Source organism: Cnephaeus nilssonii (assembly GCF_951640355.1).
Source record: "Cnephaeus nilssonii genome assembly, chromosome: 20".
NCBI lineage: Eukaryota > Metazoa > Chordata > Mammalia > Chiroptera > Vespertilionidae > Cnephaeus > Cnephaeus nilssonii.
The window spans coordinates 42,918,221-42,938,228 of NC_137091.1; the positions used below are offsets into that span (position 1 = coordinate 42,918,221).

Genomic DNA, 20,008 nt, shown 5'->3' on the forward strand with positions numbered 1-20,008 from the left:
ATAGGTTCGCCATCACTGCTCTAGTGATTTATAAGACTTGACAAGCCATGGTACATAGATTTTAATCGCCATCTTTGAAATGGCCCACTCTTATGTTTTAAATAAGACAGTGGAGGAATATAGAAATTCAAAGGCCAACAAGTTATTACACCCCCTCAATAAAGAAAAAACAACCAACAGTGAGAGAAACCCCACCTTACTCTATTGTATAGGATTCTTCTTCTTCTTTTTTTGGTTAATCCTCACCTGGAGATAATTTTCCATTGATTTTTTTAGGGAGAGGGAAAGACAGAGAGAAACATCGATGTGAGAGAAACCCATATATTGGTTGCCTCCTGCACGAGCCAACCAGGGCCTGGGCTGGGGAGGAGCCTGCAACCAAGGTACGTGCCCTTGACGGAATTGAACCTGAGACCTTTGGTCTGTAGGCTAGGGCTGTGAATGATTCTTCACTGGGCAGAAGGGGCTCAGGGGAGTGTGTATCATTTCTTCATCCTAGTGTGTAACCCAGGATGTCTTTAATGAAGAAGACTGAAAGGGTGGTGTGTTTGATACCATTTTGGTGTAAAGTTATATAAGTTTACATGGTGACACCTGTGCTCTTGAGGGTAGCTAGAGGGATTGTCCTGTTAGGGATAGCAAAATTAAACCCAATAGGCTCCCTTACATAGCGGGTTTTCTGAGCAGAAAGTCAAAATAACAGATGAATGCAAGAGCAGGTGAGTGGTCTGAGGAGTAGAAGTAAAGGAGATGGGGTGAATAACCTCTGTTCATCACCAATTCCCCCCCCCCCCCCGCCCCTGCACACTGTAGTAGCCACATTAGCTATGCTAGAAAAGTTTTCATTTAAGATTTTTAAATAGTTGATGCTGTGGGTGGTCAAAGTCAGTCTGCTGATAAGGTTTAATAATGGTGGTTTACTTTACTATTCCATTCTGCGTTAGAAATTAGCAGCTATTTCTTGTACATTAATTTTAAGACTTTTTGAAAGAAAGTAGCTGTGGTAAGTTCTCAGGGCCATGGTGACCAGGGGAATGATAGATAGGTGAGGTCACTGAGGAAAACACTCAGTGGGTTTATGTTGGGATGAAACAGTGTGGGGACATTCTGTGCATATGTAACTGAGAAAGGTATGTTCTATCCTAATGGGAGTATATTTTTGATCATCTGAACCCAGACATGGTTTTCTGAACAGCAGCCAAATACATGAGGTCCAGGTGATTTCCTGTAGTAGAGAGGACAGCTGTCATGAAAGAGGAGGCTAGACCTGTTTTCCTTCGAAGTCTGAGGGCTAAAGTGTAGTGATAAGAAGTTAACTCTGATCTTCATGAACATTACTGGCCAAGAACTTTCAAGGAATGGTGGTTGATAAGAAAGGAAGAACTGGTTTCTATTTTGGTCTGTTATCGTAGGGAAAATCATGAAGCTAGCATTTTATAGAAAATGCCATTTGTTCTAAATTCCTTATATGATCGCAAGTGTTTCTTAGTTATTTTTGGATTCCCCAGCAGGACATGTTACTTGTATAGTTTGAAATTTATCTTGAAGTAGTGGGTGGTAGATAGGTATTATATAGAACATAGAGCAGAAGTTCATGAAAATATGCATATGGTGTGGATTGTAGCTGTAATAAATGGTACTGGCTGAATGTCCCTCCTTTTTGTCACCTTCCCAGTCATTTGGATTCTAGGGTCTTGATTAATCTTATCATCTCTGCCCGGGTGGGGTGGAGTGGGAGAGGCCTAGCTAGAGCACCAGTCTGACAGCAGCTTCCCTTCTCTTCGGCTTCACATCTGTTCCCTGAAGGAGCTGGCTGCCAGCTCTCCTCAGCTCCGCCTTCAAGGGGCAGCAGTGCAGTTCATCTGCAGGTTCCTTTAGTTGTTAATTCCAAGAAGAATCTTAGGAATTTTTTTTTTCTAATTGACCCATTTTCTTCAGATTTTGCTTCTTATTTATCTGCCCTTTCCCCTTGGCAGACTCCCTTGACAGTAAGACACAGGGTCATCCGTTTAAGTATGGGAAGGAAATTATGGCCTTGAGCACAGTCAGAAAGCATCTGGCTCTCTGGCGTTTCCTGTGAGCCACCGCTAAATTACAAAGATGGGCCCTGACAAGGCTTTTCAAAGGGCATTTCACACCACCACTGTGTTCGTGTTTCCATCGTAAGCAGTTGTTTTTCATGGTGCTTATTATGACTAGGTTTGAAGTAACCTTTGCGTGGGAAACATTTACCTAGTGGGGTGAGCATAAAATAGCAGACAGCCCAGCCAGTGTGGCTCAGTGGTAGAGCATCGACCTATGAACCAGGAAGTCATGGTTTGATTTCTGGGTTGCGGGCTCAATCCCTGGTAGGAGGCATGCAGGAGGCAGCTGATGAGTGATTCTCATCGTTGATGTTTCTATCTCTCTCTCCCTCTCCCTTCCTCTCTGAAATCAATTAAAATATATTTTAAAAATAAAATAGCAGGAGGGAGGGTGAGAACACAAGGGTAACTTTCAGAAGTCCCCTTCTCAGCCCAGACGTGACTATGCTATTCTTGCTCAGAATCCTGAGGGTTTCTCCGATGATAAAGTCCAGACTCTCAGTGTGACAGGGCTCTCCACAGATTTGTCCCCAACCTCTCCCTCTGTACCTGCCTTCTGCTCTTTTCCAGTTGTCTGGCCAGGACAGCATGATAGAATGGGAAGAGCATACTGGAGGCGTGAATGGCTGGAGGTGGTGCCAGGGGACCTGGGTTCTGGACCATGCTCCATCTCTCACTTGCTGAGTCATTTCCTTTCTGTCTCAGCAGGCATTGATCTGGGCAAGTTTCCTGAATGAGGGGAGAAGAGTCTGGGGACAGACTAGGAGGCTCTATTTGACTCTTGTCTCTTGGCAGAATCTTGGGAATCAGATCACCAAATGTCTTACTATTAAACGGCTTTTTGAACCATGACGTTTTTGAGCTTTTAAAACTATAGATATTAAAAAAAAATTTCTTTTTATGTGGGATCCCAGTATATAAAACATCAAATTGAATTGCTCTGTTTTAAGGCTGGAAGGTCTGATGCCTTAGTGCTGAAAAACTGCCAGTTACATCCAGGGCCGGGGCATTGCTTTTCAATGTTTCTTCTCACTTGTTCCAGGGAGGGTTAGAGTCACCTGTTTGATAAGACCCCAGGCAGAGGCCTAGTGTAGAAAGGAGAAGAGTGGATCTCTGTGGGTGATCCCTAGAGGTTGAGAGAGGGCCATGTTCAAATCCTAGCTCTGCTTGCTAGCCGTGTGAGCTTGGGTTTCTTCATTTTTCTGAATTCTATCCTTTTAAAAAACTGTAAAGTGTATAAAGCATTTACAGTATGAAAACTTATGAGGTGAAAACTCATGTAACCAACCTAAGTCAAAAAATAGAAGGCAAACTCCACTTGCGTTCTTTTTATCATATCTCCTTTCCTAGCCTCACAGTAGGAACCTGAAATATGTTTTTAAAACATCGAGATGATCAGCCAGCTAGCATGGCTCAGAGGCTAAGCATCAACCCTTGCACCAGGAGGTCTGGTTCATTTCCCAATCAGGGCACATGCCCGAGTTGTGGGCTCGATCCCTAGTTGGGGGGCATGCAGGAGGCATCCCATCTCATCTGAAGTTTCTCTCTCATCTATGTTTCTATCTCTCTCTCTCTCTTCCTCTCTCTAAAATCAATAAAAACATATTTTAAAAAATCAAGGTGATAAATATTTGATTAAGAAACATTTTTCATAATAACTTTGTTAATAGTGCCTATATATACCATCTTTTCATCCAGAAAAATCTAGCTTGTTAATCTAGTTAGATATATTAACATATATTCATCTCCTCAGTTATACATACCTAAATTTGCAGATTTTCTCATATGATTAGTTGGACCTAGGGCACAGTTTAGCGGTGATCCGGGTCCCTTTCCGTGTTCTGTCCTGTAACTATTCTTTTTTTTCATTTTTTTTTTTTCATTTCTCTCAGACTTCTGTTTTTAAATAAAGGAGGCAAGTGTGTAAGTAAACGTGGAGGCCAGAAAATGGAAAGGAGTAATCTGAGTATTGCTTTGGCTTGTGTGAATCCTGAATTAGTTCTTTAATCTGTGGGTCCAAATTGTTCCCTACTAAAATTTGCTGGATTTAGAAGTTGCCTTTGTTTGTTTTGTTTCTGTATGACCATTATTCTTATCACCAGTACAGGTGGCATAACTTTTATTACTTACTAGAGGCCCGGTGCATGAAATTTGTGCACTTGTAGGGGTGTCCCTCAGCCTGGCCCGCGCCCTTTTGCAGTCTGGGAGCCCTTGGGGGATGTCCGACTGATGGCTTAGGCCCGCTCCCCACAGGGAAGCCATCAGTCGGATATCCTTAGTGCTGCCGCAGAGGCGGGAGAGGCTCCCACTACCGCTGCTGCACTCACCAGCCATGAGCCCGGCTTCTGGTTGAGCAGCGCTCCCTCTATGGGAGCGCACTGACCACCAGGGGGCAGCTCCTGAGTTGAGTGTCTGCCCCCTGGTGGTCAGTGCATGTCATAGCAACCGGTCATTCCGCTGTTGGGCCAAAACCGGCTCTCTGACATCCCCCAAGGGGTCCCAGATTGCAAGAGGGTGCAGGCCAGGCCGAGGGACCCCACTGGTGCACAATCGGGGCCAGGGAGGGATGTGGGAGGTTGGCCAGCCAGGGAGGGACCACGGGAGGGCTCCAGGGCATGTCCAGCTTGTTTTGCTCAGTCCCAATCGGCCGGACCCCAGCAGCAAGCTAACCTACCAGTCGGAGCCTCTGCCCCCTGGTGGTCAGTGCATATCATAGCAACTGGTCAACCATTCGACTGTCTGCCCCCTAGTAGTCAGTGCACGTCATAGCGAGCAGTTGAGCAGCCTTAGCATATCATTAGCATATTACGCTTTGATTAGTTGAAATGCCAACTGGACGACCAGACACTTAGCATATTAGGCTTTTATTATATTGGACTAGAGGCCAGGTGAGGGGTCCCTCAGCCTGGCCTGCACCCTCTCCAATCCGGGACATCCCTCTCATAATCCTGGACTGCTGGCTCCTAATCGCTCACTTGCCTGCCTGCCTGATCACCCCTAACTGCTCCCCTGCCTGCTTGATCGCCCCTAACTGCTCCACTCCCTGCCTGATCGTCCCTAACCGCCTCTGCCTACCGGCCTCGTCGCCCCTAACTGCCCTCCCCTGCCGGCCGGTTGCCCCTAACTACCTTCCCCTGCTGGCCTGGTCACCCCTAACCACCTCTGCCTCGGCCCCCCACCGTGGCTTTGTCTGGAAGGCCGTCTGGATGGATGTCCTGAAGATGTCTGGTCTAATTAGCATATTACCCTTTTATTAGTATAGATAGTTGCTTGTTTTAGAACTGACAATTTATAGAATAATGCAAATGAGTCATGAGGAATAATTAGAAATAATGGGCTGAAATCCTCATGCCATCTTAGAATGCCATCGGGGATTAGAATAGTAAGGCTTACTGTTGGACTTGAAAATAATCTGACCTATTTTTCCCAATTGACAGAAATGCCTGTTTCTTCAGCGCTGTCCTCTGCAAAGCACATTTGTCTGGACAGTGCCACCACTCTTTCATATTCAGAGAAATTTTCATGGTGAACATTCTTTCAAAAAGAACTATTTTTCTACTGAAAAGTTAAAAAAAAACTGAGTAGATCATAAGTGCTCAGAAATAACAACTGATATAATTTTATGTTTTCTTTACCATTTCAAAAATAAATATAAAATTGGTCTGAATACCAGGAAATTCAAAGGTAAGACCTGGCTGTGTTTCTTTCTTTCTTTTTTTAATCCTCACACTTTTCCATTGGTTTTTAGAGAGAGTGGGAGGGAGGGGGAGAGAAAGAGAGAAAGATCAATATGAGAGAGACACATCAATTGGTTGCCTCCCACATGGGCCCCCACCAGGGCCAGGGGGTCAAGCCTGCAACTGAGGTATGTGCTCTTGACTGGAATCGAACCTGGGACCCTTCAGTCCACGGGCAGACGCTCTATCCACTGAGGCAAACTAGCTAGGGCCCGGCTGTGTTTTTGTATCTTGGTTTGGTAAGAATCTTAGCTCACAGTATTAATGGTACACAGCCTGTGAGACTGAGGTTTATTGGAGTGCCTTCAATTTCAAATTGGCTTTGGTGTTGCATTTTCTTTGTTGTGGAATATTTTTACAGCTTATCAGAAATCCTGTTTCCTTGTTGTTTTTCTTAATATAGGTAACCCAGAGAAATTGTGCTGAATCAGTGAGAAAGATTTCTCAGCCTTTGGTTTTATCTTTGTTTCTAGTTGCTTTGATCAGATAGCTTGATTAGAACTCCAGAGCTACCTGATAGAAAGCTGGTGAGGATAAAGTTCAAGGAAGTGCTTTTGCTGAAAGCAGCCCCCTGCATTCATCAGGGGAATTTGATTTCATGCTGTGAATAACTTGGCTTAGAAATTGTGTTTCTTTGGGACCGGCTTGTAGAGTTCTGCACACCTCAGAGCATGAGAACTGTGTCAGGGTGAAGAGTGGGCTGCTTGCTTTGTTCCATGGGGGCTGGCTAGGGTGGTAAGATAGCTGCCGAGTTCTGTTTTTCGGCTGGAATTCAGAGGTGACTTTTCCAGGGCTTGGGGACAGGGGCAAATGAATCCCAAGGAGCAGGAAATGACATTTGCAAAAATGACAAATGGCATGTAAAAAAGAGTCAGAGTCTTCTAGTTGCTTTTTAAAAAACTAAGTGTAAGCCATACCCTGGCTGGTGTTTCTCAGTGGTTAGAGTGTCAGCCGCCCACCAAAGGGTCGCAGGTTCAATTTCCAGTCAAGGGCACATACCTGCATTGCAGGTTCATTCCCAGCCTGGTCAGGGCACATGTGGGAGGCAGCTAATCGTTTCTCTCTCTTTCTCTCTTCTCTCCCTCTCTTTCACTCTCTAAAAATCAATGGAAAAAATACCTTCAGGTGAGGATTAACAAAAAAAATACTTAAAAAACTTTCTGTATGTCAGATTATTTTCAAACTAAACATCTGAGTTATCAGTCCTTGAAAATTGTTTTTGAGCCCTTGTGTTTGCCTCATTGGGCTCTCTGGAGAGTGCTGTTCATTGAGTTGGCAGAAGGTATAGTGAGAGCTGAATGCACACATATACCCAGTGTCCAAGAATAGCCCATCTGTTGTGTGAGATTCCATGTTTCAATACCAGATGGTTCAACACTTAAATCAGTCTTTCCAAAGATCCAGATGACCCATTTCAGAGATTTCCTGTAACCCGAGCCCTAGGGATAGAGGGAGATTCCGGGGCTATGAGGAAAGCTTCCCTCCCACACTAAACAGAAGTAGGTGTGCTCTGCTTCCTTTGTAAATCAATATATTTTTATTGATTTCAGAGAGGAAGGGAGAGGGAGAGAGAGAAACATCAATGATGAGAGAGAATCATTGATCGGCTGCCTCCTGCACGTCCCCTACTGGGAATCGAGCCTGCAACCTGGGCATGTGCCCTTGACTGGATTGAACCCGGGACCCTTCCTTCAGTCCACAGGCCTATGCTCTGTCTACTGAACCAAACCGGCTAGGGCTAGAGCTTTCATGTAAAATGATCCACTTCTTAGACTGTGTTGATTTGTTGGGTGAAAAGTTGAGATAGCAGTGTTAATACAGTAAATAACACTGGTGGGATAAAAGATTATTTTCTACCTCCCTTGCATGAAAACTATTTCTTTCAGTCTGTCCCAAAACGTATCTGTTGCTTTTCCATTTTGGTCACCATTATTCATGCCCTTTCAGGTTTTTAGACTTGGGCCATCTCTCCAAGCCTTGCCAATCTTTTATGTACCAATTCTACTTTACTTCTGATACCTTCCCCAACCACCCGAGAGCTGAATCTCTTCCTTTCTCTGGGCCCCAGGAAATGGTCTGCGCCATCTATTGTCTTGTGGTTTAGTTATTTATTTTTAAAAAATATATATTTTATTGATTTTTCACAGAGAGGAAGAGAGAGGGATAGAGAGCTAGAAACATCGATGAGAGAGAAACATCGATCAGCCGCCTCCTGCACACCCCCCACTGGTGATGTGCCCGCAACCAAGGCACATGCCCCCGACCGGAATCGAACCTGGGACCCCTCAGTCCACAGGCCGACGCTCTATCCACTGAGCCAAACCGGTTTCGGCTGGTTTAGTTATTTTTAAGTAAAAAGTATTACATCTCAAATCCATTATAAGATTCTCAACAGCAAGTATAGTGTCCCATTCATTCTTTGTTTCAACACATCATCTTAGCTCTATAAATCTGTTTTTGATTTGGTTGATGGACAGCTCAGTTCTCAATTCTAAAGATTAGAGACTAGAATAATCCAAAAATGTTAAATCCTTTAAAATATCGTGAAGGAAGGAGAAGATTTAGCTGCTCTGTAATTGGGAGCATCAGTTCTCTTCTGTTTAGTAGTAGAGTTTGTTGAGTTTGATGTCCTTTCATAAGACACTTCTCATGTGGTGAAGAGATGAGCAGAATAAGGGCATTCATTGCCTCACAGAAGTCACACAGAGGAAATGAAGACTACATAGGTTAGGTTCATAAAGATGATCATTTCTATTTACCCTAAAATGTCACTTGTGCACATCACTCACTTAAAGGTTTTATAAATTCATCTGGATTTCACAGATGAATGAATTGGATGAATAAGGACCTTGCACTCCACTTCCAAATTTTCTTCTCTAACGTGTCTAACACCTTTAAAGGAAAAACAAACAAAAACCTTAAGAAAATTTACTTTAATGTTTATTGATATGAAAATGAAAATGTTGGGACTTCAGAGAATATTTTGTTTAAATTGAGCGGTTCTTGAGCTTTTATATTCAATCCTTCCTGGCTCATTTGGAAAATAAATTCGTCTAGAAAATTCTCCTTTAGGAGTCTCTTACAGAGAAAATGTTTCCTAGTTAGAGCCCTTCCTTTTCTCCTGTAGCTCTGAATCTTACCACTTATCAACCTACTGCAGACATTTAACCAACTACTGAGTGTAATTCATAGCTTTGAAACCCCATTCAGAAACGTAAGGTGTTGTTACCCTCTCCGATGTGCTCTGTGGTTAGAGCACCAGCCCACACATGAAAGGATCTTGGGTTCCAATCCCCGTTAAGGGGACATACTTGGGTTTCAGGTTCGTTTCCCAGCCCCAGCGTTGTCAGCCAGTTGATGTGTTTCTCTCGCTTCAGTGGCCCCCTCTCAAAAAATTAATGGAAAACGTGTGAGGATTAATAAAAAAAATTATGGTAACAATGTTTTCTTCCCTTTGCTAACAGCTCCCTATGAAATTATTTCTTATTATATTATTATATTATATAATACAATTATTATATAATATAATATTTTATTTATAATATTTATATTTTGTTTACAAATACTTATGATTATTATATAATACTATAGTATTATTAGTTTGGTGGTGCTCTATATATGTTGTTGGGAAATAAATGCATTTTCAGAATTTGTTGACCATACTCATAGGGAGAGATAGATGGAAGTTTGATTAAGGATAATGGTGGTGGACCTGTGTGTGTGTATCATGGAGCATTCCAGATCACAGAACCCAGAAACATTTCCTCTTGGGCTGGGTGGTGGGGCATGGGGTTGAAGAGTAGAGAGTGAAACACTGATAGAGTTGTTGACAGTATGTATGCACTTTAGCAGCCATAGTAATGCTGGGTCACAGGCATTTCTGTCCTGTGAAATGTGTACTGTCTTGGGGATGTTACCACTTCTGCCCTGGGTGTTTTGTAGAGGTGTTAAAAACACCCTCCTCCTGCCTTCCAGTTGAGGCGCCCTTTGGGGAATTGGTGTCTTGGTTAATTAAACACATCAAATAAACAACTCTGGGAATCTGGTGACAGGTTCTAAAAAGCTCTCATATGTTTGTATTATATTTTCATGACATATATTTGTGACAAAGAATTGAAAGTACTCTAGAATTATTTTTCTTTCTGAAGTAGTTGACTTATGGCATAAAATTAACTGTTAAGTTCTGTGTTGGGTTCCAGTCCCCGTTAAGGGGACATACTTGGGTTTCAGGTTCGTTTCCCAGCCCCAGCGTTGTCGGCCAGTTGATGTGTTTCTCTCGATTCAATGGCCCCCTCTCAAAAAATTAAATTTTTTTATTTTTATTTTTCTGATACAAGTAGCTCTGTAAATAAAGCTGAAAAATAAAAGGAGTTACTGTATTAAAGAGTATTTTTGCCCCCTCTTCGGTAACTCTTCGGTTTTAAAAGGATTAGTATTGGCAGATTATTAGAATGGACATTCAGATTTTGCTGTTTGAGAAACTTAGTTGCCCACTAAGAACACCAGTTCCCATCAGATTAAAATTAAAGACATGCGTTGTCTTCTACTTTCTCTTTCTTTGTGGCCTTCAGATCATTAAATTTAGTGACTCAGCTAATTTTTTTTTACCCACCTCTTAGAAAAGTTGAATGTGTTTGTGACCAAGCACTTAAGGTTATTTCCTTTAAACCAAGTGTTTAAGACGTTTTTAGATTTATAACAGTCTTTGTTTACTGTGTAATTCAGTCCAATTGAGGAACTAGTAAAACTGCATTATCCAGACATCAAAGACAGACGTGTAAGAAGAGCATACTTATACCAGGAAACCTATTAGGTTTCTAACAAGTGGAAAGTTACCAGGTGTCCAAAAATTAACCACTCCCATGCCAGCTTTTACTTTCCTTCCTTCCTTTCTTTCTTTCTTTCTTCTTCTTCTTTTTTTTTTTTTTTTTTTGTGTGGCTTTTTAAAAGTTAGTTAGCATTATAGGTTTAAAATATCAGTTGCTACATTCTTGAGTTGAGAATGTTATTTTCTTTAGCTTCCTTCAGATAACTGAGACTAACTTGAATGGACTAAATAAAGTAACATGCCATTAAAAAATTGTAACTAAGCAGGTATTGAATGGATAATAGTTCAAAATTGAGACAATATCTTTATTTCTTGAGATTTAAGAGCAAATCAGGTTGTGTTTTCCTCAGATTTCTGTGAAGGGAGATTATTTGGCCCACTTTACAGAGAATACGTGGACTGATTTGCCAGGTGCATGCGGCAGTCACTTGAAGTAGGACCTGTGTCACCAAGTTGTGTTTCAAGATTGGTCCAGTGGGTGGCCTTGAGTGCTGCCAGATCCTGGGATGAGGAATTGATAGAGAAGGGCCCTGTATTGGGAGCAGCACCCTTGAAACCTTCATCAGCATTCCCATCTGAGTCTCCGTTTTAACAACCCAGGCCTCCATGGGTTGAAACAAAATTGTGTATGTGCACTACAGAGTAATGTGCAAAGCAGTTAGATTTCCCAGCTTTCCTTTGCAGGTATTTCAGAGGATATGTGTAAACATACTTTATTTAGATATTCATAAACATCTTGTCATTTTACTTAGATAAGCAATTCCCTAGGGAGGTGGGGGTGGGGAAGGGGAAGGGGACGGGAAAGGGGAAGATTTGTTTTGTCTTGTCTCTCCCATGGATGCCTGCTGGAGTCTGGAACTTAGCTTCTTAGGAGCATGCCACTAAGGTTATCCGGAGGCCATTGCTCGCAGTTGCTGAGATTTCTCTTTTGAAAATGGTCAGAATTTTTACATACCATATCCAGCCACGTTTTGTTTCCATAGGAGGTTTGACTTTCTGGGTTATCAGAGGAAGATATGGTGTTTTGGAAAGGTCTGAGAAGTTGTCATAGGGGACAACTGTGCTCTCCCATTCATCGCCCCCTAGTCTCAGTCAGAATAACGTTTGGTGGTCTGACTTCCGGTGACATTTCTTATGAGAGAGGCCACAAAAACATAGTAAGGTTGTGGAAATATTGGGCACCTACCAGACATAAATGAGATTCAAAAGAAAATTGCTCTGTTTATTTTAAATTCTCCTCTTTGGGTGATCTCAGGGGACTCTTCATTTGGTTGCAGGTTCAGCAGTTGCAAAGTCATATTTGTGCATCTAAGTAGATGGCCGTGCAGTATAAACAGTAGTCAGAAGACCATTTCTGTAGAGGCAGCCAAAGACTACACATTTGACTTATTTCAGCTGGAAAGTTTCTAAAGAATTTGTAAGACATCATAACATTGTATTACTTCATCTATTCAAACTTTAGGTCCTGTACAGTGCCACTTTTTAGCCACAGTCTGGTGCTTCCACAACCTTCAGGGGAAAAATCTAAACTCTTTGAAAGTGGTTTGATCTGGCTTCTGCTCACCAGCTAGTGCATTTCTCCCATCTCTCCCCCACTCACACTTTGTTTCAGCTGGTTCCCCATTGGCCATGCCTTTTTTTCTGGAGAGAGAGGAGTCTTTGCACATTTCATTCCCTCTGCTTCAGGTCTCACCTGAGATGGAACTTCCTTCACAAAGGTTTTCCTAAATCTAAAAGGCTGGATTTGAAGACTCTTTAATATGCTCTAATAGTCATTCATTTATTCACTTGTTCAGTAAATATTTGTGTCAAGCACTGTGTCATAGACTGAGGATGCAGAAGTGAACAAGATAGGCTCTAGCCCGTTTGGCTCAGTGGACAGAGCGTCGGCCTGTGGACCAAAGGGTCCTGGGTTCGATTCCAGTCAAGGGCACGTACCTTGTTTACAGGCTTCTCCCTGGCCCGGGCCCTGGTCAGGGTGCATGCAGGAGGCAACCAATCGATGTGTTTCTCTCACATCGATATTTCTCTGACTTTCCCTCTCTTCCATTCTGTCTAAAAATCAGTGGAAAAATATCCTCGGGTGAGGATTAAAATAAAATAAAAAGAGTTGAACAACACAGTTGGACTTTGTCCTCACAGAGCTTATGTTCTTTTTTTTTCTTCTTAATATATTTTTATTGATTTCAGAGAGGGAGGGAGAGGGAGAGGGAGAGAGCAAAACATCAATGATGAGAAAGAATCATTGATTGGCTGCCTCCTGCACACCTCCCACTGGGGATCGAGTCCGAAACCTGGGCATGTATGTGCCCTGACCGGAATTGAACTGTGACCTCCTGGTTTTAGGTCAGTGCTCAACCACTGAGCCATACTGGCTTATTTTCTTGTCAGGGAAACCACCCCATATTCACACAATAAAAAACTTTTTATGCTCTAGCTGGTGTGGCTCAGTGGATAGAGCGTCAGCCTGCGGGCTAAAGGGTCCTGGGTTCGATTCGGGCCAAGGGCACATGCCCAGGTTGCGGGCTCAATCCCAGTGAGGGGCGTGCAAGAGGCAGCCGATCAATGATTCTTTCTAATCATTGATGTTTCTATCTCTCTCCCTTCCTCCCTGAAACCAATAAAAAAAAATACTTTAAAAAATAAAAACCTTTTTATTTGGAAATAATTACAGACTTGTAGAAAGTTGCAAAAATTAAATAGCACAAAGAAATATCCTATATACTTTGCCCAAATTCATCTATTATTGATTTTTTACCTCCTCATTTACATTCTTACTCTCTATATAAAGAGTTTTTTTCTGGGCAAGTCACATACATTATGACCTTTTCCCCAAAAATATTTCAGAGTGTTTTTCCTAAGAGCATGGCTGTTCTCTCACATGAATGTTAAATCAACTTCATAAATTTACATAAGTAAACTTCTTTTATTTAATCCGTTATAGTCCAGTGTTGTTAATTGATCTAGTAAGGTCCTGTATAGCATCCCCCTTTACCCCTCTCTGGTGCACAATTCAGTCTAGGGTCAGATAATTGCATTTAGTTACGATGTCTCTTTTAAGCCTCCCCTTTTTTTAAAAAAATATATTTTATTGATTTTTCACAGAGAGAAAGGGAGAGGGATAGAGAGCTAGAAACATCGATGAGAGATACATCGACCAGCTGCCCACCCGGGATGTGCCCACAACCAATGTACATGCCCTTGACCGGAATCGAACCTGGGACCTTTCAGTCCGCAGACTGACGCTCTATCCACTGAGCCAAACCGGTTTCGGCTCTTTTAAGCCTCCCTTAATCTGTAATGTTTACATAACCATTCTTTGTCAATTATGATGTTGCTATTTTTTGAAAAGTATAGGGTGTGTCCCCTCCCCCATTTTTAAACAGAATCTAGCTCATTTTGTGTTTTTCTGATGTTTCCTTGTGATTAGGATGAGGTAATGGATTCTAGGCCATCATACTTCATAGTGATGTATCCTCCCCGGGGATCACATTTGAGGCTCATGATGTTCTTCTAGCCCTCTTTGGTGATGATAATTTTCATTACCCAAAGTGTTGCCCAGTTTCTCCACTGTATAATCTGTTGTTGTTTTTATTTTTTCCTTTGCAACTAGTAAGTAGCCTTTCAGAGGACACCTCAATTACGTACAAATACTCTGCTCCTCATCAAAATCTCCCCCCTAGATTTAGCATCAAGTGATGATTCTTGTCTGATCTAATAGTACGACCTGAAGGTTTCTTTATTTTGCAATGGCTTATAATTCCTTAATATACTTATTTTGTTGCTCAGATTGTCTCAGATTTGACCGGTGGGCGCCCCTTTTACTGGCTTCTGTATCCTTATGAGGCATCCTACCATTTTTTCTAGCACTTCCTTTCTTGCACGACAAGATATTCCAGGCTCATCTTGTACCAATCCTGCCCTATCCTTGGAATCAGCAATTTTTCCAAGGAGCCCTCAAACGCTTGTTTTAGCGCGTGGCACGCTACTTACTATGTGTCTTCCTCTGTTAGATGACATTGTACCTCTCTGAGGGTACATTTATGTCATTCTTATTCACTCTTACATCTTCAACCAGCATTAGGTCTGGAACATTCATTGTTTACTGTATTTGTTGAATAAGAATATCGATTTCTGCTATAGTTCAGTGATTATAATTGAGTTCCAAAATGATGATACTGATGGGTTTTCTTTTCTTCTCCATCTAGGAAGAAATGTTGGCTATTTGGTGATGAGAAGTGGCAAGAACTGACCTTGTACTGGTACACAAGCACTATAGGACCTGACACTTTGCTGCATGGGCAGCCAGCCCCTGCTGATAATGTTGGGAAGCCATCGGGTCCACTGGAAAACACTAATCTGATCTCGGAAGTGGCTGATTGTGGCAGGATGTGTCGACGATGATGATGGCAAGAAAGCAAGATGTCCGCATTCCCACCTACAACATCAGTGTGGTGGGATTGTCTGGGACCGAGAAGGAGAAGGGCCAGTGCGGCATTGGGAAGTCTTGTCTGTGCAACCGCTTCGTGCGCCCAAGTGCTGATGAATTTCACTTGGACCATACCTCTGTCCTCAGCACCAGTGACTTTGGTGGGCGAGTGGTCAATAATGACCACTTTCTCTACTGGGGAGAAGTTAGCCGATCCCTGGAGGATTGCGTGGAATGTAAGATGCACATTGTGGAGCAGACTGAATTCATTGATGACCAGACTTTTCAACCTCATCGAAGCACGGCCCTACAGCCCTATATCAAGAGAGCTGCTGCAACCAAGCTCGCATCAGCTGAAAAACTCATGTACTTTTGCACTGACCAGCTGGGGCTGGAGCAGGACTTTGAGCAGAAACAAATGTCAGATGGAAAGCTGCTAATTGATGGTTTTCTTCTTGGTATTGATGTTAGCAGGGGCATGAATAGGAACTTTGATGACCAGCTCAAGTTTGTCTCCAATCTCTACAATCAGCTGGCAAAAACAAAAAAACCCATAGTTGTGGTCCTGACTAAGTGTGACGAAGGTGTTGAGCGGTACATTAGAGATGCACATACTTTTGCCTTAAGCAAAAAGAACCTCCAGGTTGTGGAGACCTCTGCAAGATCCAACGTAAACGTGGACTTGGCTTTCAGCACCTTAGTGCAGCTCATTGATAAAAGTCGGGGAAAGACGAAAATCATTCCTTACTTTGAAGCTCTCAAGCAGCAGAGTCAGCAGATAGCTACGGCAAAAGACAAATATGAGTGGCTAGTGAGTCGCATTGTGAAAAACCACAATGAGAACTGGCTAAGTGTCAGCCGAAAGATGCAGGCCTCTCCTGAGTACCAGGACTATGTCTACCTGGAAGGGACTCAGAAAGCCAGGAAGCTGTTTCTCCAGCACATCCACCGCCTCAAGCACGAGCATATTGAGCGCAGAAGGAAGCTGTACCTGGCAGCCCTGCCATTAGCTTTTGAAGCTCTTATACCCAATCTAGATGAAATAGACCACCTAAGCTGCATAAAAGCCAAAAAGCTCTTGGAGACCAAGCCAGAATTCTTGAAGTGGTTTGTTGTGCTTGAGGAGACCCCATGGGATGCCACCAGCCACATTGACAACATGGAGAATGAGCGGATTCCCTTTGATTTAATGGATACGGTCCCTGCAGAGCAGCTGTATGAGGCCCACTTAGAGAAACTACGGAACGAGAGGAAAAGAGCTGAGATGAGAAGGGCATTTAAAGAAAACCTGGAGACCTCGCCTTTCATAACTCCTGGAAAACCTTGGGAAGAGGCCCGTAGTTTCATCATGAATGAAGATTTCTACCAGTGGCTGGAAGAATCTGTGTACATGGATATCTATGGGAAACACCAAAAGCAAATTATAGACAGAGCAAAGGAAGAGTTTCAGGAGCTGCTTGTAGAATATTCAGAACTGTTCTATGAGCTAGAGCTGGATGCAAAGCCCAGCAAGGAGAAGATGGGGGTCATTCAGGATGTTCTGGGGGAGGAGCAGCGATTTAAAGCATTACAGAAGCTCCAAGCGGAGCGCGATGCCCTTATTCTGAAGCACATTCATTTTGTGTACCACCCAACAAAAGAAACGTGCCCTAGCTGCCCGGCTTGTGTGGATGCTAAGATTGAGCACTTGATTAGTTCTTGGTTTATCCGGCCATCTGACCGGAATCAGAAAAATTCACTTTCTGACCCCAACATTGATAGAATCAACTTGGTTATCTTGGGCAAAGATGGTCTTGCCCGAGAGTTGGCCAATGAGATTCGAGCTCTTTGTACAAATGATGACAAGTATGTGATAGATGGTAAAATGTATGAGCTTTCCCTGAGGCCAATAGAAGGCAATGTCAGGCTTCCTGTGAACTCTTTCCAAACGCCAACATTTCAGCCCCACGGATGTCTCTGCCTTTACAATTCAAAGGAATCTCTGTCCTATGTGGTGGAGAGTATAGAGAAGAGTAGAGAGTCCACACTTGGTAGGCGAGATAACCATTTAGTCCATCTCCCACTGACACTGATTTTGGTTAACAAGAGAGGAGACACCAGTGGGGAGACCCTGCATAGCTTAATACAACAAGGTCAGCAGATTGCTAGCAAACTTCAGTGCGTCTTTGTGGACCCTGCTTCTGCTGGCATTAGTTACGGACGCAACATTAATGAAAAGCACATCAGTCAAGTTTTGAAAGGACTCCTGGACTCTAAGCGTAACTTAAACCTGGTCAGTTCTACTGCTAGCATCAAAGATCTGGCTGATGTTGACCTGCGAATTGTCATGTGTTTGATGTGTGGAGATCCTTTTAGTGCAGACGACATACTCTTGCCTGTCCTTCAGTCCCAAACCTGTAAATCTTCCCATTGTGGGAGCAACAACTCTGTTTTACTTGAACTACCAATCGGACTACACAAGAAGCGCATTGAACTGTCTATTCTTTCATACCATTCCTCGTTTAGCATCCGAAAAAGCCGGTTAGTCCATGGGTACATTGTTTTTTATTCAGCCAAACGTAAGGCCTCCTTGGCTATGTTACGTGCCTTTCTTTGTGAAGTGCAGGATATTATCCCCATTCAGCTGGTTGCACTCACTGATGGCGCTATAGATGTCCTGGACAATGACTTAAGTCGGGAACAGCTGACTGAGGGGGAGGAGATTGCTCAAGAAATTGATGGCAGATTCACAAGCATTCCCTGTAGCCAACCCCAGCATAAACTTGAGCTCTTCCATCCGTTTTTTAAAGATGTGGTGGAGAAAAAGAACATCATTGAGGCTACTCATATGTACGATAACGCTGCCGAGGCCTGTAGCACCACGGAGGAGGTGTTTAACTCTCCTCGGGCGGGCTCTCCGCTCTGCAACTCAAACCTGCAGGATTCAGAAGAGGATATCGAGCCCCCTTCTTACAGCCTATTTCGAGAAGACACATCACTGCCCTCCCTGTCCAAAGATCATTCTAAGCTCTCTATGGAACTGGAGGGAAATGATGGGCTGTCTTTATTCATGAGCAACTTTGAGAGTAAACTGAACAACAAAGTACCTCCGCCAGTCAAACCAAAGCCTCCTGTCCATTTTGAAATTACAAAGGGGGATCTGTCTTACTTAGAGCAAGGCCACAGAGATGGACAGAGGAAGTCTATGTCTTCTAGCACCTGGCTACCTCCAGATGGGTTCGATCCTTCTGATTACGCCGAACCCATGGATGCTGTGGTCAAGCCAAGGAATGAAGAAGAAAACATATATTCCGTGCCCCACGACAGCACCCAAGGCAAGATCATCACCATTCGGAATATCAACAAAGCCCAATCTAATGGCAGTGGGAATGGTTCTGATAGTGAAATGGACACTAGCTCTCTAGAGCGAGGCCGCAAAGTTTCCATTGTGAGCAAGCCAGTGCTGTACAGGACAAGATGCAGCCGCCTAGGGAGGTTTGCTAGTTACCGAACCAGCTTCAGCGTGGGGAGCGATGATGAGCTGGGGCCCATCCGAAAGAAAGAGGAGGACCAGGCATCTCAAGGTTATAAAGGGGACAATGCTGTCATTCCATATGAAACAGATGAAGACCCAAGGAGAAGAAATATTCTTCGCAGTCTAAGAAGGAACACTAAGGTAAGACACCAGTTTAGAAATGAGTCATAGAAGTAGCTTGCACAGTATCATGGTGGGAGTTTACTGATGATAATTTTCAAGGACAGCTTCCTCTGGTAAAAATCTGTGTGTGTGTGTTTACTCTTCGTTTGACTTAGCATATAAAAGTAAGCAGTGTTGCCCGGCTGGTGTTGCTCAGTGGTTGAGCTTCGACCTGTGAACCAAGAGGTCACGTTTTGATTCCTGGTCATGGCACATGCCCCGCCGTTGCTGGCTCAGTCCTTAGTAAGGGGCATGCAGGAGGCAGCTGATCAATGATTCTCATTGATGTTTTTATCTCTCTCTCCCTCTCCCTTCCTCTCTGAAATAAAAAAATATATTTTTTAAAAAGTAGGCAGTGTTTTTGATAGCTACTGCTGGTGTTCTCGGTAGTAAGGACCTTGAATAGACAGCCTGACTTGTCTTTGTTCAAAATGATAATTCTCAAAATGAGCAGAAAGTGTTGAACTTGTCAGTATTCTGACAAGTTGCCAGGCTAGTGACAATATGCTTGTTCTTCCTTCACTTCAATACCAGACTCCAAAATGGTGTGCCTCGGTCTTACTGCTAAACAAACAGCTCACTCAGACATTTCTTACTGGCTCCTCTTCCCCATAACATCTTAGGTTAGGAAAAAGTGATAATTATTCTATTGGCACAAATCAGTAAAAGGTATTCAAGTACGTAAATGAAAAATAAGGATCTTACCACTGTGACTTCTAAACCTGTCCCATACTTAGTGTCAGAAAGGGGCAAGGCAGTATCATTTTTGTTCTGTTCCTCTCCCACTCTGAGCTGATATTAATAAATACCATAGGCATTCTTTTCCTGTCTGGTTTTCCCTCGGTTTGTTTTTCTGCTTGGATGCCTTTATCTGCCTTTAGTATTTTGTTCTCCAAAGGTTGGTAGTGAACAGACCCATTGAAAGCATGAAGCCAGAAAGTAGCCTGACCTATGTCCCAGTATTTCCTTAAAGCTCCCGTTTAATGATACTGGGATCCAAACATTTTGAACGTTTTGTCTTCTCTTCCTCCTCCACTTCCAGTGTTGCCAGAACAGCTTATCTAAATGCTGACAGGATTCAGATTTGTGGGGGTGTTTGCACACCTGGGAATTAGGAAAGTGGCATAATAGCACACTGCGAATTATAACTGTTTTTCTGACTTCTATGTTTTTAATACCTGTTGAAAATAATGCTTTTAAAACACATTCCCAAACAAGCCATGCTTTAAACTGTAAAGAGCACACACTGTGTAG

At 43.0% G+C, this 20,008-nt stretch overlaps 1 protein-coding gene across 3 annotated transcripts in view; it reads left to right on the plus strand.

The window, feature by feature from the left end:
• ARHGAP35 (Rho GTPase activating protein 35) overlaps positions 1-20,008 on the plus strand; it is a 136,115-nt gene that overhangs the window by 36,783 nt on the left and 79,324 nt on the right. For all 3 annotated transcript variants that reach the window (XM_079800218.1, XM_079800216.1, XM_079800217.1), the window contains exon 2: positions 14,858-18,733. In XM_079800218.1, the coding sequence (XP_079656344.1) occupies positions 15,050-18,733 (3,684 nt within the window). In that variant the 5' untranslated portion in view covers positions 14,858-15,049. The remainder of the gene's footprint in view (positions 1-14,857; positions 18,734-20,008) is intronic.